Source organism: Loxodonta africana, chromosome 4, assembly GCF_030014295.1.
Source record: "Loxodonta africana isolate mLoxAfr1 chromosome 4, mLoxAfr1.hap2, whole genome shotgun sequence".
Classification (NCBI taxonomy): Eukaryota; Metazoa; Chordata; class Mammalia; order Proboscidea; family Elephantidae; genus Loxodonta; species Loxodonta africana.
This window is the reverse complement of record NC_087345.1, coordinates 188413241-188439094: the sequence shown is the minus strand read 5'-3', so window position 1 is coordinate 188439094 and position 25854 is coordinate 188413241. Positions and strand designations below refer to the sequence as shown.

The following is a 25854-nucleotide window of genomic DNA, read 5'->3' as shown; positions in this document are numbered from 1 at the left end:
AAGCAAATAATCCAAAATGTGGACTAACTTGTATGCACAAGTGAATGTACACACAGACATGCAGATACAAAAACACGGTATTTTTTAAATGGGGAAACAAACTAAACTTTAATAACAACCAAACAGGTAAACATTTATACATCCATATAATACAATGTTACACGGCCTTTAAAAACTAAGACAATTTTTAAAAGACCTGGGAAAATATTAACATATTCCATGAAATAAGTAGGATCAATTGTACATGCATCATGATTTCGACTGGTTAAAAAGTATTTGCATTCATACGCACACAAACATACAGAAGTTAAAAAGACAAGAAATACTTAAATCTTGGAGTTATTCCGAGTGGGGCGTTTATGCGTGACTTAGTGTCTTCTTCCTACCACCCACCTGGCGGTTTACTGTTTTTTTTTTTTTTTTTAGTGGCTTTAGTGCTGCTGTGATGCTGGAGGCTATGTCACCAGGATTTCAAACACCTACGGGAACAGGTTTCAGTGGAGCTTCCAGACTCAGACAAACAAGAAACAAAGGCCTGCCAACAATCAGCCAATGAAGACCCGATGGATCACAACAGAACAGTGTCCAGCTTGCCTGCTTCGGACACATCATCAGGAGGGATCAACTGCCGGAGAGGGACACCATGCTTGGTGAAGGACGAGGCCAAGGGAGACCCCTGGTGAGACGGACTGACACAGTGGCTGCAACAAGGGACCTGCACATGTTGGCGACTGGGAGGATGACACAGGACAGGTCACCATGAGTCAGACTCAACTCAACCGCAGCTATGTATGTACCCATCTGTTTATCATCTTCTTTAAAATCTGTGTACTTTCCAAATTTCCTACCAAAAAAAGGGTATTTATTTTCTTATAAAAAACAAATGCTTAAATTTTTTTTACAAAAACTTGATTATTTGCTCAAACCAGCGTCTGTGTAGAAGCATCCTGTGCTGTGATGCCGACTCAGGGACTCTAAAGAGATTTCACCTGCAGAAGCAGACTGTCTGGAACACTGGCAGCTTTGGGCTTGGATAAAACTTGTCATAGTCCTAGTTAATTATTGATGACCTGGAAATTGCCTCATTCATTAAAGACTTAAGTGCTTTCAAAGACAACAGCAACGTACTATGAGTTCCATAATCTGGGGTGAGCCTGCAGCAGGATTGTTGGTGCTCTCTTTTAAAAGACAAAATCCAATAAAACAAATTGTAGGGCGTATTTATTCAAATAAAACACACACACGCATTGTTTTCCACTTCCTCTGCCGGCACTAACTTACCAATCAGCCAGCTCCCCACGGAGTGTGCACAGAGCTGACGCTGATGCAGGAACAATAAGGAAAAGATGCTATAATTATTTCACTGACTGCAGCACAGGGCACCCACGAGAGGTTAACTGCAAGTGACAGAGATTGGAAACTCAGAAGCTTCGTCCTGCCCTGTGATGGGGCTAGCAAGCTTTGCATGGCTCTGATTTAAGTACCTCCCCCTTGGGACACTCACTTCTCAAAGCCAACCCTGCTAAAGAACCAGCACTTATGCAAGGCAGCAGCTGTAATTAAATGAGAAGTCAGGTTACAAGGAAGGAGGAATATCATCTTAAAATAAAGCAGGAAAACTTAAGTTACCAAACCAAAAACCCGCTGCCATCGAGTCGATCCGACTCACAGTGACCCTATAGGACAGAGCAGAACTGCCCCATAGGATTTCCAAGGAGTGCCTGGTGGATCTGAACTGCCAACCTTTTGGTTAGCAGCCAAACTCTCAACCACCACGTCACCAGGGTTTCCGAAAAATCAAGTTACAACTAAGCTAATAAAAAAGGTTAGAAGATTTGTGATTTTTTCCTAAATATTCCAACACTGTATTCATTTGTAAAATTTTAATATTGAAGATTTACTGAGTCATACAAAAACCCAATGATTTTTTAATCCATGGAGTTATCTAAGAGAACCGTTTATTACATGCTATGACAGGCAATGACCGTAAAATAAATCCCAAGTCTTTCACCGAAAAACTCAGTTGAGTAATAATGATCCTTCCCATCCCAGCTGCCCACATGCACACACGTACACAGACACTCACACAGACATGTATGCATCTAGACGTGCACACACATGATGCATGCGCATAGACACACATACGCACAGATGTGTGCACATACAGACATGCACACACACCCAAACAGGTGCACGTGTGCACACATGGACACACAAAGATGTACACACACGGACATGCAGACACAGAGGTGTGCACACACACACAGACATGCAACAAAATGTACACACTTTGGTGGATAATTTGAGAGCATCACACGCTATAAAATAATTCCAGTTGAGGAGGAAAAAAAGACAAGACACAGCCCAACTCTAAAATTACTCCTCCATTCAGTTTAGACCATACAATATACAATTTTTTCCTCTAGAAACATTCCTAAATCTGGCCAGACATCATTTTATAACATTCGATGTCACCCTGAGTGAGGGGCACAGAAATTTGTACCTGTCACCACAGGGCAAGAGTTACACAGGCGGCCACCAGCCAGCTCAGACCAGGTGCTAAGTCCAGCTGACCCTGACCGGCACAGGCAGAGCAGCTGGCCAGAGTCTCTACAACGTGAACATCCCTTGATGCTCCACCGAGCTGCTGGCAACCACCAACCATGGTTTACAGAGCTCCTGAGACAGCGTGCTGCTGCCAGCAAGAGTGTGAAACCTTCAAGCAGTCACAGTGCCACAGCTGCCCCCGAGACTCGCTGGCTTTCAGCAGTGCTTTCCCACACAGCCCATGTCCAGGCCAGGCACTCTTCCTCAGGAAGCTGTGGTCTAAGCCAATGCTGTACTGTGATTTAAAGGACAAGCTCTTAAAAAGACTGCCCAGGCTTCATGGAAAGAGACAAGATTAAGTGACACATGCTGTCTGGGGAAAGCAAGAGGGCTGAGCCAGCATAATTCATGCCAGTCAGTAAGCCACCTCTGCATCGTACCGGAGTACAAATATGGTGGACATGCTCTAGCCTAACTCAGGTGCCAACAAACTCTAAAATGTTATCCTATGGGCTATATGTTAACTCCTTCTAATGCCCCCTACTTTTACAACTGTACTCTAAATTTTGTCAAACTTCTCCTCAGATGCCTTCTGGGCATGGAGACGCCCATCTCCGTATGAAGAGGCACAGGCGTTCACAAAGACCCTTCCATGTACGTCGCACTTGGCCCAACGCTGGAAGTGAGTATACCAACAATGGCACGTTGTAGCCCAGGGGTCCGTCCAACTCTTAGAAGGGAGGCAAGTAAAGATCCGGATTTCCCTACCCAGTTCTAGTCACCAGTTCACTTTCCTCAATTCAAAAAAGGGTTTTCATTACTATAGCAGCAGATACTCTACTATGATCAGCACTGAGTATGTAACATTTGAGTACCCACCAAAAACCCACTGCTGTCGAGTCAATGCCAACTCATAGTGACCCTACAGGACAGAGTGGAACTGCCCACACAGGGTTTCCAAGGCTGTAAATCTTTATGGAAGTGGACTCCCACATCTTTCTGCCATGGAGGCGCTAGTAGGTTCAAATCACTGACCATTCGGTTAGCAGCCAAGTGCTTTACCCACTGGGCCACCCAGGCTCCTCCATCTGAGTACAATTCATGCTAAAAACACACTTTAATACTCATTCAAGTTTAATTATAAAAGAAAAGCTTTTGGTTATGCAGAGCCAGGGGAGTATTTCTTAATCAACTGAAGCATTAGTCATAGTTGCCCCTGCAGTTTCAAAATACCCCGTTTTTCCACAAAGGATACATTTCACCCTCTTTCATCTACTTTCTGACAAGTCATCTATCACCTGGAACTTGCATATCCACCCATAATCTGCACCATGACATCTGAGCATAGTAAATCCAGTGAGTCAAGCCACAGTGATCAGCAGTGTAAACTGGAGAATGCCATAGATTTTTCATGGAGACAGGCTGCTAGAACAAGCACCCACACTAAAGAAGGAACACTTAAAAAATCCTTCCTGATGGTATCAGCTTACTCTCTCTTAAATGTTCATTCACTTCTAATTATTTACAAGTAATAAAACATGTAATAGCACAGTCACAATTGTTGGGGTGACTTCCTTTCAGAGAGGACATGTTTGCACAGTGATTCTTTATGTTCCTTTAATTCGATGTACCTATTTTTGAATCTTTCTGATAGCCATTGTTTGCTCTCTGGACTGTGGATGGTGAGCTACGGAGGGCACCATTGGGTTGTGGCTGGAAAGGTACCCGAGAAATGCAGACCTGAGAGACTGTGGCAGACAGCAGCCCCTTGCCGACTCTGAGGAGGACTGGGAAGAAGACCAGGGTGAGAGCAGGGAGCCTTGAATGCACTTTGGGGAAGGAGTGCTTTCCTGGGGGTAACAGGAAGCCTCTGAAGCTTCCGGGGGGGGGTGGGGGGAAGATTGCTCTAGCAGCAAATAGATGAAAGAATGGAGAAGTAAGATGAGAGAGAAAATAAGGAAAAGAAGATTCCTGGTCAAGGGGACACGCACAAAGGTGAGGGGACTGGAAAACACAGCACACGACTGGAGAAACAGGGAGAGAGTAAGTTTTGTCGAGACTGGGGTTAAGGTGAAGGGGGATGGGGAAGACAAAAGGGAAAAGGTAGGTGTCAATATTTTTCAGGTTGATATATTTGAATTTTATTGGAAAGCCATACAGAACCCTTGGAGTTCTCTGTACCAGTGAAGGATCTGATGGAAGCCACCCTTAGGAAGTTCATGCTGGTGGATATATGTAGGACAGATCGTCTCATCACGGGGTAGGTATTCACGAACCAGGAGCTATCAACAACAACAACAAAAATGGACCAAGAGCTGTTTATTCCCAAAGCCTGACACCATCAACTACATGAAAAATATCTCATTTTAAGCAAACTGAACAATACCAAAGTTAGCACATCACAGTGGAGACGCACCTTATTCAAAGATTAGGCTCTAAAGGCCAGGCATAAAGCAAATCCACATGTGGTTATGTTATCCTTGAAAAGTCCATTAAATCGCCCACAAGTACAAGGAGATGCTCTCAGGAGGGGGACATCAGCAACTGACACCACTCAGGGGACAGGAGTTTCCTACCTCTGATGTCTCTCTCAGTCTGCTGTTGAGTCAATACCAACTCATAGCGACCGATTCACTGAGTGGAAAGGCCACATAACTACCTTTACTCTTGCCAGGGTCTCTCTCTGTCTCTTCGCTGAATGTGTAGAGTTTAACCCACAAAAGGTGAACGTCCTTGTGCTACAATAGTGAACTTCCACCCCCCCCCAAAAAAAAATTCACATTTTTAGATAAACAACCAATGTTTCTTTAAACGTTACACTTTTTTGGTAAAGGGTATATAATTTAAGATACTATCATATGTGCCAAAGTCAACTTTCACCATTTTCTAGGATTATATCTAAGAACGGTAGACTCATACTCGAGAGAAGTCTTCTGAGTACTCTCCACTAGTAGGCTGACAGAATAACCTGACCTCATTTACCCATCTGTGTATAAACTTAGGGTACACTACGGCCCTGCTGACCTCAGAGAGCATCCCAATAAAGGAGTGTCGACTACCACAACCTCTGTGAACCTCTTAGAAGTTGCTACACAAACCTCAGGTGTTACTATCATTATCTCTTTCTACCCTAGAGTCTGGGAAAGCTGTTAGATCTTCAAACTCATGAAATATGAACACAAACTACTTTTTAGGTTTGTCAGCTTCAAATGTTCTGCATATGCATTGTAATAGTCCTTGCCCAGATGAAGAGAAGGACAATTTTAAAACATGACACAAAACAATCAAAAGAATATTTGATGTTATATGCATGCGCACACACAGGCACTCATGCCTATGGCAGATTAAAGACGGCACGAACTGACATTCCTCACATTCAGAAATGGAGTCCATATCTCCTCCCCTTGAATCTTGGCAGACTCTGGCTGCTGTTGACGAATGGAGTACAACAGAAATGATACTGTGCTGGTTTCTAGGCCTTAGACACTGGCAGCTTCCTTTTTCTGGCTTTTGGGAGATTCTCTCTGGAAGCCCGAGGCCACCATGTAAGAAGTCCAACTACCCTGAGACCTCCATGCTAGAGAGAACACGTGTCAGTCTCCAACTGTCCCCACTGAGCCTGACCTTCCAGCCATCCCGCCAGGTACCAGACATGTGGTGTCATCACAGCCTCTCCAGACCAGGCCATTTGCCAGCTGAATACCACCAAGCAATGCCAGTCAATTCCAAGTGGAGCAGAAAAATCACCCAACTGAGCCCTGCCCAAATTCCTGACCCACAACATCATGAGATATGATTAGTTGTTGATTTGAAGCACTAAGTTGTGGGATGGTTTCTGATGCAGCAATAGATAGCCAGAACAATACCTAAATGTACATTAAATTTCAAACATTTTTACTAATCAACTTACGGTTAAGTGCTATTTGAAACTAAGATTTTTAAAAAGCTGTTACATGGGCATTGCTATCAAGCACGTTATGCTCTTAACTAATTTCTATCAAGTTTGTAAAAGTCAGGAGTAGTTAGTTCTTACAACTGCAGTATATTTGAAGGCAGTATTTTAAACATTATTTCAAAGAAGTGCACTTTGCAGCTCCGAAAGAACCCTTGAGGAAATTATTTCCTGTTTTAATCACCTCTCCCCTGTCAAGCCACAAACACACTGAGTACCTAATCCGGCACCGTGTAGGTTCTTGGCTTTCTCAGTACACATGAGCACTATGAAAGCAGACAAGGAAGGGGCTGATGGAAAGGAGACTGAAACAGCCACCCACAAGAGGTGCCACAGAGCCCAGCCTTACAGGGCTAGACTTCTAAATGAAGGTTAACAATTTCTGTACTAACGATAACAACTTGATCACCTGCCCTCTTCTCCTTACTTTTAGCAGATCTACCAATGCCACAGGGACACTGGTGGTCAGTGGTAGAATTCTCACTTTCCACGTGGGAGGCCCCAGTTCAGTTCCTGGCCAAGGCACCTCACGTGTAGCCACCACCCATTTGTCGGTGGACGCTTGTCTGTTGCCGTGAGGCTGAAGGGGTTGTTGCAAAGCTGCTTCAGACTAAGACAAACTAGAAGGAAGGCCTGGGGATCTACTTCTGAAGGTAGCCAATGAAAAACCCTAAGGGGGCACAACGGCCTGGTCCACAACCAATCACAGGGATGGGCAGAACTGGGCAGCATTTCATCCCATTGTGAAGGGGGTTGCCATGAGTCAGAGGCCAACTCAACAGCAATTAACATCAACAACAACGCCACATATCCAAACGTAAGACATAAGGGGCTCTGTTGATAGGAAAAATAAAAATAATTCTATAGGCAAACATATCATTCGAATCAAGTTCAGGTTCATGAGGCCCCATGGCCAGAGGTATATATTTGTCAGCAGTTGTCAGGACCTGACACTCTAGTGCAGGCGTAGGAATGGTTCAATGGAAATATTATAGGAAGTAAAGGGGAAGGTAAAAGTGTGTGAAAGGAATTCCCTCCTGGCCTTGTGAAAGTATGCCTACAGTCTTCTTTCATATTATTTTTCCCCAAGAGATAGAGGTATATTGATAAACAAGCTTGAAAAGAAACTCTATCAAGTGTTACTTAGTTCACTGCTCACAAGTCCTCCTTTCCTGCCTTACCCCCAACCAAAAACCTTAGTTGTCCTGTTTCTATGTATCACAATGTACACAGAGGACATAATTTGACTCACAACATAACTCAAGTATCTTACTGAGCCTGACCTTTCCTTTCGCCTCTCGTTCCTATCCCTCTGTGCCGTCTGTTTATTGTATTGCTCCTCCTAGTCCCTTTAACTCATTTCTGTTGAGGGTTTTTTGTTTGTTTGTTTGAACTCAGGCTAGACATCATTTAAGAGTTAACAACTAAAACCCAAAGAATACCTAACACACATGTTGTCCATCACTTCTATTAAAAAACAACAAAATTAACAGGTGGGAGAACTGGGTGACTTCAAACAGCAGAAATGAAAATGTACAGATTGTCACACTTCACACAAGTGATCAGCCCTGAAGCAACGTGCCTGAGCCTCTCAGCTTGCGCTCCGCAATCTTCAGTGACAGCCACATCATATGATGCAACAACCCTTAAGTGTCCGCTGGTTGCTCTAGACCAGTAGCTCCCCATTCTGGCTTTGTAGAAATATCGATATCCAACCTCCGCCCCAGAGATTCTGATTTCTTCAGTCTGTGCTGGTGCCTGGGAAACAGTATTTTAAATTGGTGTTTCCACCACCTTGCAGCCAAGGTTGAGAACAACTGCTCTGGCACCACCAAGGGGGCCTGGAAAAATGCAGATTATGGTATAGTGGGCCTCGGATACCGTCCAAGAGTCTACACTTAGAACATGCTTCCGAGCAGGGCCAATGCCGCTGGTCCATGGACCACACTTGAGCAGCAAGGGTCCGTGACAGCTAGACAAGCCTCCTTGACCCTCGCTAACATCTAGGTCACCCCAAAGGTACACTCCTTCCCTAAATGCATATGAGCCATTTCAGGTAACCAAAGTCAGAACATAACCAGTTCTTCTCCTGTGGGGACTACTTCATCTTTCTGGTGGAACTGAAGCATCCTAAAGGCACAGGCTGTATCAATGCGTCATAATGTACTGAATCAAAGTACAGGCTCTGAAATCAGAGGGATCTGCCTGACAAGGACCAGCCATGTACCAGATGGGCAACCTATGGCTACTTTCTTATTCTCTTTAGCCTACGCTTCCTCACTTATAAACTAGGGGCTGCACCAATACCTCCACCCCTTGGGATTAATGTAAATACATAAGATACAACACACAGCACACTCTTTAAGTTCTAGCTCTCATCTTAACAATCTCCTGGCTCTCCTCAGACCTCTCTGGAACTCCTTCTCAATGACTCAGGGCTGAGGAAAAGTGATAGGTATCACTGCTTACGCTACTTTCTACAACAGCTCCCCAACCGCTTGGACAAGAGCTGCTAAGCATCCATTTTGACCTAAAAAGCTTTATGGCACCAAAAGCAAAGACCGAGCTGAAAATAATATCCCCTGAATGGATAAACAAAGCAGCTCCCTTTCTCATAAGTAAAAAAAAAAACGAACTTAGAACCCAAAACCCATCTGCTTCAGACTTAAAATTGCACCTCATCCGCCTACCAAAACAGACCAAGGTCTGTCTAAAACTTCCCCAGAGTTAGTTTTCTAAAGTTTTGCTACAAAATGCTTGGGTATTCTGGGAAGTTTTTGAAAGCACCATTCATCACTTTCAGTAGCAATGCACAATGAAGAGTGAAGAGAAATACATAAATTCTAATCTTGCATAAGGAGCCCTGACGACACCATGGTTAAGGGCTCGGCTGCTAACCGCAAGGCTGGCAGTTCATATCCACCATCTGCTCCAAGGGAGAAAGATGTGGCAGTCTGCCTCTGTAAAGATTACAGCCTGGGAAACCCGATGGGGCAGTTCTGCTCTGTCCTATAGGGTCACTGTGAGCTGGAATCAACTCAGGGCAAGGGGTTTGGTTTTGGTTTTTTTTGTCTGTTTGTTTTGGTTTTTAATCTTGCTACTGTCGTATCTCTTTTTCACATATGTACCAACCGAAAACTCTGGACTTCCAATGTACTCATGTGAAACAATGTTTACAAACAAATACTAGAAGGGAACAAAGTCAAAATATGAAAGTTGTGCAACTAGATAAGCTTTATTATTTTAATCACTACTTAGCAATTTCCCTAACCACATATGGGGAGATGGAGGAACCATTATTTCAATTAATAAGATATTTAAGGTTCTCAAGGAGAGGAAAACAACGTTCAGTGTTATGGTGGGGGAAAAGATGGAGCGCAGGTGGTCCCCCGAACATGAAGCAAATGTGTTCATAATCCTGCAAGTCTGATGTAACAGTACTGCCATGCCCAGAAGCTGAAGAAGCCTTAAAGCCACCACTCCCTATTCAGTAGGATAAATAGGTCAACTCCTGGGTGAAGTCTACAGTTGATCGGCAATGGGTGCCTTTGGCTGAACTAAAGTATTAAAACTTGCATCAATCTGTCAACCCTTACAACTACCTACCTAAGCAAAACATGGTCTGTGTTCCTTTCCTGCTGATGTAGCTGCCCGAAATCATCACAAGATCCAGAGAAGAGTAAGGAGGTATTATGGGCATATGAATTACAGACGCCTATATGTAACACAGGGTTAGAGGGGTCACAAAAATGCCACCTTTCCCGTTGTATTTTGTAACTGAGATTATCTCTTGGAGTTCCAGGGTATTCTCAGAACTACTACTAGTTAATAACTGCTAAAGGTCTTTACAACATCTGTGCACTTTAGAAATATCAATCATATCTACAGTTCCTAGTTTTATTCTTTCCGAGTTTCAAAAGAAATTTTAAAATGTGTAACCAACGCCATTTAAAACATTGTAGGCACAACAAAGAAACGTCACATAATTTCCTTTGATCCAGCAATGGGACAGCTGCAATTGTTTTAGAAAGTAACAAGGGTTAACAGTAGCTAAACCCACTCAGCTAAGACAGTTGGCCAAGCACAATTCTCCTTCTCTGTAAAAGAATCGGCTTTAACTACTGGACAGTCTGAACATTCTTGGACCTAGAATTATTTCCTCTATTTCCAACTGAATTAGTAAATACTAACACTTGAGATTATGATGGCACTTTCAGAAGAAAAAAAATGACTCACAGGTTATCTTGAAAAGCAACTCTTGGTATCATAAATCAAATAAAAATTAATTTGACTTTGCAAATTAGCCACTGAAATTGTGCCTAACCCATGCTTAAAACTTGATGAGAAAGAAAGAACTAATATTCACCAAAAGCCTATTATATAGCATGAGCATTATCTACACTAAATTGCTTGATACTGTGACAGCCAACAAAAGGTAACATCACCAATTTACAGATGGGAAAACTGAGGCTCACAGCGCTTGCAGAATTTGCCAAAGCTCAAAACTACCAGGGGCCAAAACCAAAAACTGGAAAAGCTCTTCCATTATGGACATCCTTTGGGCATCCAAATCAATGTCACTGGGATTTTATTTTTAAATTGCAGAAGAATGTTTTCTTAAGTGAATTTTTTTTGTTTTAAGGAGAGTTCTACCACACATTCAACTTCCCACATCTAGTGCAGTTCTAATGAGGATGAGAAAAAACAACTGAAGTGAGCCTTAATCACTGGCAATCATTCTTAGCAAAAACAAAATAACAGTGACAGCTGACATCTACTCTCTTCTGTTTTCTACAGTGCCTTTTCTTTCACACTCTCTCCTCTCACCCTGACAGCAATCCCGGGAAGCAGACAGTGTGAGAAGCAAAGAATCCTGGGCTCACAGTGGTTATGGTTCTTGCTCTCCGACAGAGAAGCAATGGAATCTACTCTTCCAGATCCTGTCCCAGAGTACATCACTCTGATGCCCGCCTCCTAGGGGTGAAAACAACCACAACCAAACTGGCCGCTTTCAGCTAACGGTGCTTTTGCAAAGATCTGTGTTTTAGGCAGTGGGTCACAAAATGCAAAAGATAAAACTGACCCCATCACAGAAAGCTCAGGGGTTTGTTAGTTTTCCAGGTTTCCTTATTAGGACATTCTCCTGATCACGTGTGCCTTCATAATTTAAAATACACTCATTTATATCCCTTAAACACTGCAAATGATGTGATGCCCCTGTCTTCCAGATGGAGTTGTTTAAATAGTTTGCAATTCTGTGTGATGCGCTTTCACTTATAAATCCACTTGATTTGTTTGAAAGGATCTATAACAAAGCGCTAAAGGTACCAAGTCTTCCATTCAATTTTAATGGAGGCAGTGATTAGTCATATCCTGTGTGGTCGTAAGGCAGGCACCGATATCCTGTACATTTTACTCCCTATTCCGCAGGTACTGCCGGCTGTAATAACAGAAATCTGGGTTCAGACTATAACCCTGCTGGGCAGGAACCTGGCTAACCATTACTCACATATGACTTTGCACACTGGGTTTCAGAATTATAAATTATACATCTTAAATGTCTCTGTGGTCTGGGAAAATGTGTTCCCTGAAAAAACAGTTTGTTTTTAATTTTTGGACTTAGTGCTGGATTTTAGAAAAGAAAATTAAAACAAAGACATGAAAAGATTTCCCAATTTGTATTGTATACTTAAAATAGAACCAAAAAAAACCCATTCTCATATCAACCACCTACACTAAAGCAGTACACTCCTCTTTGTGTTTTCTTAACCTGTTAATATGATATATTTTGATCGTTAAACAATTTTAGGTTTTTGAGACATAGAGCAAGTTGTTTTCTGAAGTGTTCAAGAAGGAAACATTGAGTTTTATTTTAGGATATCTCAAAGGGGCCTTTTAGGAATAGAGATTTAAGTATTCCAGTCCCCCATTGAGATGGGCCAGTCTTCATTCATTCGTTCCTAATCCCCAAGTCTCTCCAGCCACCCTACTTGACAGCCAGATGCTGATGCTACTTTCCTTCCAGAAGATGGGTGAGGCTGCTGGGAAAGGACCAGCTCCTCCAGAAGTCCAGCAGGGCCTGTTCCCAGCGCACGAGGCCAAGCCAACAGCTCTGCCCGGCGACAGCCTGGGGATGGCCCACCAGCTGCCCAGTCAGCACTGCCTTTAACAAAGTCCGCCACAGTACAAAGGAGGAAAACTTGGTCACCTTCACTCCTCTGCCACAGGTTGTCAGTCCAAAGAAATGTAATACAAACGACAAGGAAAAAAAAAAAAAAAACATATACCAGAAAAAATATATCTGAGTTCCAAAAAATTGTCTTATGGTATATCTTAATATTAAAGAAAAATCAAGAGTGAGAGAAACAATATTGATTTGATTGTTATCTCTAAACCACTTAAATGTACAGCATCATAAAACCAACAACTTCATGAACATAAGGGTATATGTATACACACACAGTATCACACATTTAGAGCCCTGGGGGGCACAGTGGTTAAGAGCTCAGATGTTAACCAAAAGGTCAGCAGTTCAAATCCACTCCTTGGAAACCCTATGGGGCAGTTCTACTCTGTCCTATAGGATTGCTATGAGTCAGAACTGACTCAAGGACAATGGGTTATCATACATTAAGTGATCATTCACAACCAAAGGGAACGATCTTACTAAGTTACTCCTGAGCATATGATTTACCTGAAAAAGATACTTATCTTGAGAGGATAAGGAATTCTGAAGGACACACTAGGCAAAATTTGCCCTCTCAATAAGACGTGTTTGACCCAGGAGACAAGCACCATTATTTCAAAATTTGGGAAGCAAAATATTCTCATGGGAGGTGGGGAACATTCTGTACTCTGTCTGCTCCTCTCAAACGCCACTGTACATCACTCCTGCCTCAGGGTCCCCATGAGCACCAAAGCCAACTGGACAGACTAGAAGTCTTCTCTAAAGCTCAGAGAACTGATGGCAGGAGCCCAGCCAGGCGCTTCTGAACATGCGAAGTGGGTCAGCAACAAGAACTATCTACATGGGGTCACGTAGACAACCAAAAAAAAAAACTACTCATTGCCATCAAATCAATCGACCACAGCAATTCAAAATATTAGATAGGAAACCTAAGGGGCAGTGAGCTTATTTTAATGAGGAAGAGGTGACTCAGAAAAGGAGGGTGAGGATGATGGTACCGCTTGAACAATGTAATACAAACTGCTGAACGGGGTGTATGTTTTGCTGTGTATATTCTCAACAATAACAGAATAATTTTGAACAAAAATATATACATGTTTTTTAAAAGTGCGTCAGCAACAAGATGGGAAAACTGAGGCTCGAGGAGGGTTGCGAGATTTGCCACAGCAGAAAACAAGTGGGGGCCAAAACCAAAAGCTGGACAAGCTCTTCCATTAGGGACATCTCTGGGGCATCCAAGTCAACCTTTGTTCCGCAAAGACAGTAGCAGTAAATGCAGCTGGGAAGCTGGGCAGAAGGAGTCCCTGGCTGAGGGAAAAGAGGTGAAGAGTTCGTGAAGCCTATAAAGTTTGGGGATGGAGGGTGGAGAGTCCAGGGGACTTGGAGGCCCAGCGATCAAGAGCTTACCAAACAATAACAGGACCGAGCAGACACACAGGGTCTACACATTGTGTGGAACACTCCTAAAAATTGCCAGTTTTCATTTGAGGTTTTTGAACATCTCTGACACATAGATACATGGTGTTTTATGCGACTCTCAGAACTATAAAATACCTAAAAATGGAATCTTGTTCATAGGGGCTTTTGTAGTCTGTTTTTTCAACATATTTATTGAGATATAATCACATACCATAAAATTCATCTATTTCAATGTACAATTCAAGAGTTCTTAGCACAGTCACAGAGTTATGCAACCATCGCCTCTAAGTTTAGAACATTTTCATCACCTGAGAAAGAAACCCTGCACCCATTAGCAGCCACACCCCATTCCCCCCACCCTCCAGCCCTAGGCAACCACTGATGTACTTTCTGTCTATTCTGGACGTTTCACATAGATGGAGTCATACAACAGGTAGTCTTTTGTGACTGGCTTCTTTCACTAAGCATGTTGTTTTCAAGGTTTATCCATGTTGTAGCATGTATCAGGACTGCATTCCTTTTGATTGCTGGATAACATTCCAACATACGCATATACCACATTTTGTTTATCCGTTTATCAGTTGGTGGGCATTTGGGTTATTTCCATTTGTTGGCTAAATTAATAATGCTGCTATAAACATCCACATATATGTTCTTCTGTGGAATGTCTTCATTTCTCTTGGATATATGCTATGCAGTCTTTCTTAAGAGAAGAGGGTTAAATAACTGATTTTTCAAGTCATATGGATGTGAAGCTTGAAATCCTATTTGTAAACACCAGTATCAATTGATGGAAAAAAAAAAAAATAAGCAAAAGTAAAATGTAATGGCAAAGACCACCTAAAGATGGAAAGCCAGACACAAAAAGACAGACAACTATGAAAAAAAGTCATATTTACATAATCCTTCCAAATGTAAAAATTTTTAAGTAGAATAAAATGACAAATTTAAAAAACAAAGTCTCTACTTTGATCGGTGAACTCTGTATTTCTTTTCATAAGACTATTTGTTTTTCTATTTGCCGTGTAAAGCAAAGAAAAGCTACCAAAATCAGGTGATTTTTTTCTAAATTTACTAACCCCCTGCTCTACTGCCACTGACCTTGGTCCGAGGTAGGAATGTGGCCTAAGAAACTGAGGGGGGGAAGGACACTGTGTGGGCCTGAAGAGGGCAGCTCACTGCTGTCAAAACACCATCTCCACTCCCACTGAGCGAGGCTGGGGACAATTATGCGAAATTACCTACGGGAAGCACCTTCCTGGCCCAATTTTAAGCATTTCTTTCCACCCTTAAGGAAAACTAAAGAGGACTTTGACTTTCTATTACATGTTCAGCATCACCAGTCTGCGTCCAACTCTAAAAACCAGTTCCCCTTGAGTCGATATGTACTCTGGACAACCCTGTGTGTGTCAGGGTTGAACTGCTTGACAGTGGGTTTTTTTCAATGGCTGATTTTTTTGGAAGTAGAGTGCCAGGCCTCTCTTCCAGGGCACCTCTGGGTGGACTTGAACCTCCAACTTTCTGGTTAGCAGCTGAGTGCATTAACCATCTGCAACCACCCAGGGATGCCACGTCCTACTCTAAAGGGAGAAAGACCTCCCAGGAAAGATGGACTATTCTTCAACGGATTTGTGATCCAAGTGGAATTTTAATGGTACCTCCACAACCAATCCATCCGCACTCACCACTTGCCAAGAAGCACTTCACATTGGCCAGATCCCCTCTGAGCATCTCAGATCCTAAACATTTCTATTTAATCCTGACACTCACCCAAGGATCCCAACTGACAGAATTAGAGTCACCAGCTTGAGCATAGGTGTATTTCAGGGCCAGGTTCCCACAGTGGCCTGGCTACCTGCCTTCAACCTTGCCTAATGTAAACCCCGGACTATCCTCTGCTGGGTCTGAAAAAGACTGAACTGCCCATATCTCCTTCAAAATAGCTGGCACAAAAGAATAACTTTCAGATACTCCACGCTGAATCGTAGTTTCAGTTACAAGCTGTTTGTGCCAATATGCCAAACACACCAAACCTTAAAGTCCTTAAAAGTAGCAAGTACCGGTTATCATCTTCTAAGTTAAAGAAAGTGTCATTTTTGGGTGTGAATGCATGCAGGTGTGTTTATCCTCAACTTTTTGTTTTTATGCCTAGCATGTGACAGGTACTGGATGTACAAATATGACTAAGACTGTGCCATCACTTTCAAGCATTTCGCCTGGAAGGAGAAGGGATGTGGTTCTGTTCAACAGACTAGCACACTTACACAGCGCGCAGACAAGCACATTCTTCTAGGTCCGTGTGGGAGGTACAGGAAGTCCCCAGGAGAAGCATAAAAGAGGGAGAAGCTCAAACAGCCTGGGGATGCAGGGACAGCCTTCCAGAGAAGGCTGATCTGAGCTGAGGTTCCATGGATGAGCAGACACTGAGTGGAAAGCGGTAGCAAGGATTCCAGGGAGAAGAAACAGATAAGCCTAGAGCTGGAGGCAGGAAAGTGGAAGCAATTCCAAGTAAGTGGGGCCTGGGGAGTCTGGTGGAGAGACTGGGAGGCAGGGAGAAGGAGCCCTGCAGAGCACAGACAGGCTGCCTTGACGACACAGGACTTGGCCTCTGGAAAAGGGGGCAGTAGAGCACACTTAGATTTGAATTTTAGAAACATCAGCCTTTCAAAAAAAAAAATTTTTTTTTCCTTTAGAGGGAAGACAGAAAATATTAATAAAAACAACGAATCGTCTTTCATTTCACTAATTTTTGTTTGTCTCTATCTTCAATCTCTGCAGTAGTATACATAACCGTTCCTGTAAACATTTCAACGAGTTTGTAAATGTGTAACAACATGCAGGCATATGCTTATTTGCACAGAAAAATCTCCGATCAATCACAAGATTTTCAAAAAAAAAAAAAAATGACTTGCATGAATTTAGAAATCAACAGTACCTTTAAAAAAAACTTTTCAAAAGTGCGATTATAGTTACTGTCCATAAACTCAAGTTGTTATTTTAGAAATAACAAAAATAAATTGCTATTAAGTTCCCATGCTTGAGGGAAAGAAGCAATTGCCCAAAAAACAGAGACCCAAATAATCAACCTATAATAAAGCAAATACCAGTGGCTCTTACATTCCCTGTCCACCCCCACTACACACACACATACCTACGTGTACACACACACACAATATGCCCTTCTGATTGCGATGGTGTTTAGGCAAATATTGACATTTTTACCTATTCTTTAACTTAATTACATACTGCCTTTAAGCAGTGAAGAAAAAACCCAACCAGAGAATACTGGAATACTTATAAAAGTTTCCCAGGAAGTAAAACTGTTTGGTGGACAAAATATACTTGTGATTGAAATAATTCACTTTCTGAGCTACTGCATCCCAGACCCAGGGCTAAAGAGTTTGATGTTCCTCAACCTGTTCAACACTCACATTAACCCTATGAGAGATTATCCCACTTTACAGATGAGAAAAATGAGGCTGTGAAGGGTTGACTTGCCCAAGGTTAAACAGCTAGTACATCTGGGTGTCCAAACCCAGACAAAAGCTCCCACCATCTCCCCAAGAAGAGGGCTATCAGATGGGAGAGAGTGAGCTAAGAAGTTCAGAAGTCCCCTCACTCACTCTCACCCTTCATCTCTTTTCCCCAGCCCCCTATCAGTCAGTTAGCAGCATTTCTTTAGAATGAATGCAGATCCCATGTAAACAGCTGCTCAGTTCATCTTTCCAGAGGATCCTTTGTCCATATCATTGTCCTGCCCAAGTAACTTGGTGGCTTCTGTACCACCTAATGGCATAGTCCCACCTGGTGTCTTGTGTGGGCATTCCGAATCCTCCTTAGCTTGATCCCAACCTACCAGTCTGACATGAGTCCTCCAGAGGCTCCCAACTGGCCTTGGCTGTCTGAATCAGCTTTTTTCAGTCTGTTCCCCTTCCTAGAATGCCTTCCCTCCCACTTCTCAGAATCACAAGGGATGCTCTCCAGGCTCTCACGCCTGGACCCCACTGCAAACCCACAGAATCAGAACCCCCTATAACGGCCAGTCACTCCACCAGCCAGGTAAGAAGCACCGTCCTAAACCAAGGCCTGCCTTCCACGGTCTAAGCCCAACAGAAGCCCCAGTGATGGAATGGCATCTTTCCCACCCTCCACCTCTGGAATCCAGAAACAATTACTGTCAGCACTACCCTGTTGCCAATTAGGTGCTACCACCTATTGTTATTTACGGTTTTATATACTCGCCCTGTCTCCTAAACTATCTTATATTCTTCTGGAGTACAAGGATATAGTCTTTTATTTCTTCATATAACCTGAGATCTTTATACAGTAGCCCCCAACAAACACTGTGCTTGTTTTTGGCACTCCGTACCTTATGTCCTTTGGGAATCAGGGGTGAGTCAGGCCCCAGGCATGATCACAGCAGACACATACATGGTCTGTCAGTCCTCCCAGCCCTAAGCATTCATGAGAAAGATCCATGTAACCTGGTTCTCTACGTCCTCCTCAGAAAGCGTCTGGATGAGGATGGGTGAATGGGGACAAAGAGCCAAAACATTCTCAACTATCAGTGATCATAACCACAAAAACACTTCACAGCCTTCAGATATCTGCTTATTGAGGATACTTCTGGTATTAAATTATTCCACTCTACTCTCCAGAAAAAATAATTTGCTTAACCTGAAGAGAACACAGGTCATGTATAATGCCAAAAATTAGCCCCATCATACTGCAAAATGCTTACTACAGAGAGAGCCTTCGTGAGTAGCTGGAATTTTTCTTTCTTTTTTTTTTGGGGGGGGGGCTTGTTGATTTTAATCCAAAGCCATAAACATGATCTTCTCACATTTTCCCCACCAAATGGGAGTTCATCACCACATGTCACCTAGCAACTCAAACACCACTCTACAGCCACCCAGCTACCAAAGTTGTTATACAGAATTGTCTTCTTTTTTTTTTTTTTTTATTAAACAATAAGAGGGAGAGGTAAGAGAACAAAACTTAAAAACACGTGTTCGTACTTGTTTGCTTCATAATCATTTTAATAGGGTGAGGGAAGTATGAAGAAAGAAAAGACTAAAGATTAATCTTAATCATTACCTAGCAATTTAAGAGGGAAAACTACAAATGGACTCAGAAGATACTCACTCAGGCCCTTGCAACATGTGAAAGTCAAGTCTTGCAATCCGTGACTGTACTTTGTATACTGCACAACTCACGTTAAAACCGAACTACTGAACTATGCATCGCACTTGAAGAGCATTTAAATAACTCTGGGAACCCCTGAATCATTGTTGACTTCTCCATCTCATCCATATCCAACACCAGTGCTGTCGTCACCCTTCCTTCCACCTTACCCTTCAGAACTCAGCAACATGACTTTTCTCTTTGTGAAGACTTCCCAGGCAGGCTCCCTTAAGAAAACTGCACTGCTTCTGCCCGGCCAGGTCACTGTGAAGCATTGATCACTAATATTCAAGAACAAGGTTCAGATCTATCACCAACCAAAAAACTCAAACCCACCGTTATCGATTCCAACTCACAGCGACCCTATAGGACAGAGGAGAACTGCCCCATAGGGTTTCCAAGGCTGTAAAACTTTCTGCAAGCAGACTGCCATATCTTTCTCCTCCAGCGGCTGGTGGGCTCGCCCTGCCAACCTTTTGCTTAGCAGCTGTAACAGGTCTATCACCAAGGCCTCTGAACTGCACTTCCTAACACATCAGACACATTCTCTTCTATCCACGCTGCTCCACACCACTACCTGCTTCACCTGGAGGACCTCAGAGCCTTTTGTCCTAGACACTTGCAATCCATTTTCTACAAAGCAGGCAGTGGGAGCCCCTGAATGGCCAGGACCCAGAATAGTGTCTTGGACATATTAAATGCCTTAAAATTTGTGTGCAATGAATGAGTAACTCAACCAGATTTTTGTTGTTTATTGACTTGTTTGGGAGATGCATTTGTATTTCCCAAGCAGGCCATTCAATCAGTGTGCACTGTGTGCATCATGAAATAAGACTAGTTTTAACGATGCAAAATGAGTAAAGTTGAAAAGAAATGCTTACCACCTGCTCCCTTCTCAGGAACCTAAGCACATTGCACGGTACACGGTACACATTATCGTATTCCTTTTTCCTTTCACAACTTATGTTGTTGGTTTTCAAAGTACATGGGCAACCATTACTGATTTAGAATACAGAGATCATAAACTGCATTCATATACAATCCTTCAAGATGCTAAATAGATTTAGAAAGCCGTTCCCTCCCCCCCATCAGCTTTGCAAGATAAACAGATGCCCAATTTCCACTAATTTTATTTGACTTTCCATAAAAGGGTTCAACCAACTACAAGGAAGATTTTAGAGCTATTAAATAAAGTCAACATGTCAGGTTCCTAAACTCTTCCCCAAATTATCTTTAAAACACCAAATGTATGCTATTACATTAGATTTTTTCTCAATGCGTACTTTAAAATAATGAGAAAGTTTTTTTCTTCCAAATTAATTTTAGAATTGGAAGATGCCACACTGAGCTCTGAATCCACCCTCTACACATTCAGATTGGCAAAGCCACCTTCTCCCTTATCTGCTAATCCAAAACCCACAGGAGCCAGAGCACTCCGCTATTAGGAACAAATGGGGAAAACAAAAGCCGAGATGCTTCCCACCAAACGTTACCATACAATTTCCAAAGGAAGTATCCTCAGGTGCTTGAGAGAAACTTGAGCGTGGGCCGTTGTCAGACACAGACACAGCCGATGAAACAATTTAACGAAATGCCTTTTCACTTCTGACACATTGTAGAGGAATGTAGTTACGTGGAAACAATGTTATCACTCCACGAAGAAAAAGGGAAATCTACTCGACTCCGAAATCAGGCCCTGGCTCAGCAGTGCCGGCACCACATGGAACTAGTTCCAGAAACATAAAAGCTGAGTTCCCAGCAGGAAAACTTTTAACTCAGTGAATGATTCAAGGGTGGTTCTTCTTTAAGGAGCCCTGCACCCGAGCCTCTTCATCACGAAGAGTCTCTGCTCGGCAAACGCTCGCGAGCGATTGGGAAAGGGTGTCCCCCTTTGGGACCGCCTTCCCGACCCCAAGCCAGAGACTCTCCTCCCACCCAGCACGACCCAAAACGCGCCGGGCCACCCCTACCCGCAGCCGGCAGGGAGAAAAAGGCTCTTCACCTTGGCCCTCTTTCCCCCACTTCTCATCTCCAACACCGGAGAAAAGGAGTGGAGAGAAGCAACGCAATCCCTCTCCGTTGTATATGGAATAAATAAACTCTTCTCACACCAAAAAAAAAGTTCTATTTTCCCCAGCCTTTGCCCGCAGGGCCTGAATCGGGGAAAGGCCTGGGGCTGGATTTCAACTGGCCGCAGCCACCGGCCTGGGAGAGAGGCGTCCCGCCAGGTTGGCCCCGGTGCCCTCGGTGCGTTTGATTTGGGGCTTTTGCTCCTTCTTACAGGGGCCCCAGGAGGCAGCCTGTAATTGGCGCCGGCCCGAGCGGCACTGCCCGCCTCTGCCCAGCGACCCCGCGGCGCGACCGGCCGCTGCAGCCGCGAGCCGGGAGCCCAGAGAGGCGGCGGGGGGCCGCGCTTGGCCCCGGGTGCGGGCGGGAGAAGCGCAGGGTCCGGCCACGGTGCCCGCGCTCTCGTCGCCCCCGGCCCATGGGGCGGGTCCCCGGCGCAGCCATGATGCAGTTCCCTCGGCTGCCAGTCTGCCCCATTCGCTCCGGCCGTCCCACCCGGAGCTGAAAACTTTCCAACCCGCCCGGCAACTCCGGGACAGGGAGAGCGCCGGGACCCCGGGCCAGGCGCCCGGCCCAGGCCGAGCCGGCCCGCCGCACTTTCCCTTTCCCCGCCTCTCCCCCTCGGTGTTCCCTCCTCCCCCTTTCCAGGAAGCGCCATATTGATCCCGAGCGCCTTCCCTCCTCCTCCTCCTCCTCCTCCTCCTCCTCCTCCTCCTCCGGCACTCCCTCCCCTCCCCTCCCGGCTCCGCCGACCCCCCACCCGCCCCTCCAGCGGCCCCGCGCGCCCAGCCCCGGCCCCTCACCTTGGCGATGGCCTTCCTGTAGCGGGTCACCGCTTGCTGGATGAGGTTGAAAACTTTCATGTTGCCGTCTCCGCACGGCACGACCACCCGGGTCCTCCCGAAACACACCGTCACTTTCATGCTGCCGCCGCCGCGGTTCCACGCGCGCTCCCTCGCTGAGCCCTCGGCTGGAACGGCCACCCGGCCGGGGCGGCTGGACCCCCCGGGGGACGCGCGGCGGAGCCCCCGCTCGGCGGCGGGCCGAGGACGGCACCACAGGCGCCCGGGCGCAGCCGGCTGTGGCTAGGGGCGCGGGGCGGCGGCGCGGCCAGGGGGGCGCTCGGCTCGCATGCTCGGCGCCCGGAGGCCCGCGCGGCCGGGGGCTCTCGCTGCTCTCCGCGAGCCGCCCTCCGCCCTCCGCCCTCGCCTCGGCGCCCGCAGCCTCCGGCCACCTGTTCGGCGTCTCTGGCGCGCTCCGCGGCGGCGGCGGCTCAGGCTCTCCGGCGCTGGCTCTCAGTCGCGGCCGCTGGGGGAGGGGAGCGCGCAGGGGAGGAGGAGGAGGAGCAGCGCCGAGGCACAAAACACTGCTCACATGCGGCAAGGGGGGAGGCGCGGCGCGGGCCGCGGACTCCGCGCCATGGAGGCGGAGCGCATTGCCACGGCCCAGCGCTCACCTCGTCCCCGCCCTCCCGGAGGGGCGTGGGCGGTGGCCGGACTGCAGGGGGGCGGCTGGACCCTCCACCCCACACCCCACCGTTGCAGGCTGGGGTTTTGCTTTTCTATCCCGTTCCCTCAGCGGCGCGGCAGGAGGTAGGAGGCCGAGGCGCCGGGCGGCTGCGAGCTGGCAGCCGGGCAGCAGCCCCGTCTCACCCACCGAACCCCCAGCCCCGGCGCCGGGTCCCTCCCTTCCTAGCCCCCTTCACGCACCCGAGGACACTTCGGTACTGCACTCGGACCTTCCGGCCCCTGCTTGGGGATCGTCAGTTCCTAGCCCCCAGAGGTCTCTCCAAAACCCCCTCCCCCTTTCTTTGTCACTTTTAATCCCCCTCCTCAGCCGGGGGCGTTTCGGGTGCAATGGTTTCTATGAAAAGCAGTTTACACTCGGCGCATCAGGCTCAAAGCACGGAGATCGTTTTGAGAAGAGCAGTAACCATGTCCCCAGGAGATTGCAACGGGGCTCTGCCGGGATATTCCAGCTGAGATTTCTCCTCCCGCAGATGGATCCTGGCACCCCGAACGCCTGTCCCCGGCCCACAGCCTGACGGGGCTTCTGCTCTGGGTCGCTGCGCTGCGAGGCCAGGCAGGGATTGTTATGCATTAAAAGCAAAAATTAATCCATCTGCTGGGGTGGGGGCGGGGAGATTGGTGAAGCTCTGACTGGGCCGGGTCTGTCTCTTGAGGCCGCAATTTACCTTGAAGTTTCCTGCGATCCCCTGACGATCCACTGGCTTAAATACCTAGAATTGTATACATCAGCAATTCAGATAGTTTTATTTGTTTAAAATTTCTGCAACATAAACAATCCTCACGGAAATCTATGAACAATATACTCAGACTGCCTTGGGGAAAAACTGCAAAAGGATCCCAACGATGCGCTAGCGCTTAACGCAGGGACTTAAACCCGTGGCAGAGAAGGCAACAACGTAATTAGTTACATGCAGGAAATGAACAATTTAAAAGAACGTGAACCAAGTCAAGAGGAGTAACTAACTGAAGCCCATCGCTGTCTTAGTTATGAGCTATGATTTCTTAGTAACTCTGTTACTATGTTTAATGTCAGCAAAGATTCTTTGTTGACGCTAGTCTGTCCCAAATGATAGTAAATTCATTTCTGCCAGTTGTTGCTAGGACATGTAAAAGTAGTAACAGCTCCCATGAGCTCGAGTGGAGAATTTCAGCATTTGGAGCAGAAATTGCTGGTTATCAACCAATACATGAAACTCCACCAACCATTTTAAAAAAGGGAACATGACAAAATCCCTGCATTCTCCACTATCCCACACTGCGCCCACCACCTATAGTACAATTTGTTAGATAAAAACAGTACACTGCCATCTCGCAGCCCTTGACCAACGCTCTTACCTTTCTTAGCAAAACAATGCAAAACAATGTAATAAGTAGGCGTTGTGTGTCCTCATCACCATCTTACCCCAAGGTATTGACAAAGTGGTGAAGTTGCAATAAGTAGGCATTGTGTGTCCTCATCACCATCTTACCCCAAGGTATTGACAAAATGGTGAAGTTGCTTGCCCAAGGTCACAGAGAAAGCTCGAGGCAGACCCAGAAATAGAGTCCTGGATTCCTTCCACAGTCATAGGTAAGGCTCATAACACTCCTGTTTGTCTACAACATTCAACATTTCTACACAATAGTTTGTGACAGCTATGATGGGAATTCCAGGACACTTAATTGTGCTCATGAGGAACCTTTACATAGACCAAGGGGCAGTTGTTGGGACAGAACAAGGGGATACTGATTGGTTTAAAGTCAGGAAAGGTGTGTGTCAGGGTTGTATTCTTTCACCATACCTATTCAATCTGTATGCTGAACAAATAATACAAGAAGCTGGACTATATGAAGAAGAACAGGGCATCAAGATTGGAGGAAGACTCATTAACAACCTGCGTTACGCAGATGACACAACCTTGCTTGCTGAAAGTGAAGAGGACTTGAAGCACTTATAATGAAGATCAAAACCACAGCCTTCAGTATGGATTACACTTCAACATAAAGAAAACAAAAATCCTCACAACTGGACCAATGAGCAACATCATGATAAACAGAGAAAAGATTGAAGTTGTCAAGGATTTCATTTTACTTGGATCCACAATCAACAGCCATGGAAGCAGCAGTCAAGAAATCAAAAGACGCATTGCATTGGGCAAATCTGCTGCAAAGGACCTCTTTAAAGTGATGAAGGGCAAAGATGTCACCTTGAAGACTAAGGTGCACCTGACCCAAGCCATGGTATTTCCGATCGCATCATATGCATGTGAAAACTGGACAATGAATAAGGAGGACCAAAGAAGAATTGACACCTTTGAATTGTGGTGTTGGCAAAGAATATGGAATATATCATGGACTGCCAAAAGAACGAACAAATCTGTCTTGGAAGAAGTACAACCAGAATGCTCCTTAGAAGCAAGGACGGCGAGACCGCATCTTACATACTTTGGACATGTTGTCAGAAGGCATCAGTCCCTGGAGAAGGACACCATGCTTGGCAGAGTACAGCACCAGCGGAAAAGAGGAAGACCCTCAAGGAGGTGGATTGACACAGTGGCTGCAACAATGAGCTCAAGCATAACAACGATTGTAAGGATGGGGCAGGACCGGGCAGTGTTTCCTTCTGTTGTGCATAGGGTCGCTATGAGTCAGAACCAACTCGACAGCACCTAACAACAACAACGATGATGACTTAACCCTTGCTGAGGTCTTTTTGTTTCTTATATTAATACTTGGACCCAGAACAATGGTTATTGATAATTATAGGTGTTGTTTCTGTTAAAATACATGGGGGGGGGCTGGAGAGGTGGGGGCAGATTATACTAACTTAGAGTTGGGCTTCCTGAAAATAATTCTAATTGAAAGCCTAGTTCAGGAACAGAGTACTTCAGACATTGCTCAGATCCATGCTCCGATCCTGATTCAATCATTCAGTAATACCTTAGGCATGGCACTCAGCCTCTCTCCAGCCTCAAGTTTTATCGGCTGGA

At 45.2% G+C, this 25854-nt stretch overlaps 1 protein-coding gene across 19 annotated transcripts in view; it reads right to left on the bottom strand.

Moving 5' to 3' along the window:
• The window catches only part of PARD3 (par-3 family cell polarity regulator), an 823651-nt gene extending 801294 nt beyond the window's left edge, over window positions 1-22357 (bottom strand). For 15 of the 19 annotated variants that reach the window (XM_010600277.3, XM_010600267.3, XM_010600273.3 and 12 more), the window contains exon 1: window positions 22160-22356. In XM_010600277.3, the coding sequence (XP_010598579.1) occupies window positions 22160-22279 (120 nt within the window). In that variant the 5' untranslated portion in view covers window positions 22280-22356. Of the gene's footprint in view, window positions 1-22159 lie in introns of all 19 variants that reach the window. The other 4 variants (XM_023539783.2, XM_003420712.4, XM_064285100.1 and 1 more) reach the window with 3 other exon arrangements.
• Window positions 22358-25854: the final 3497 nt, after the last annotated feature.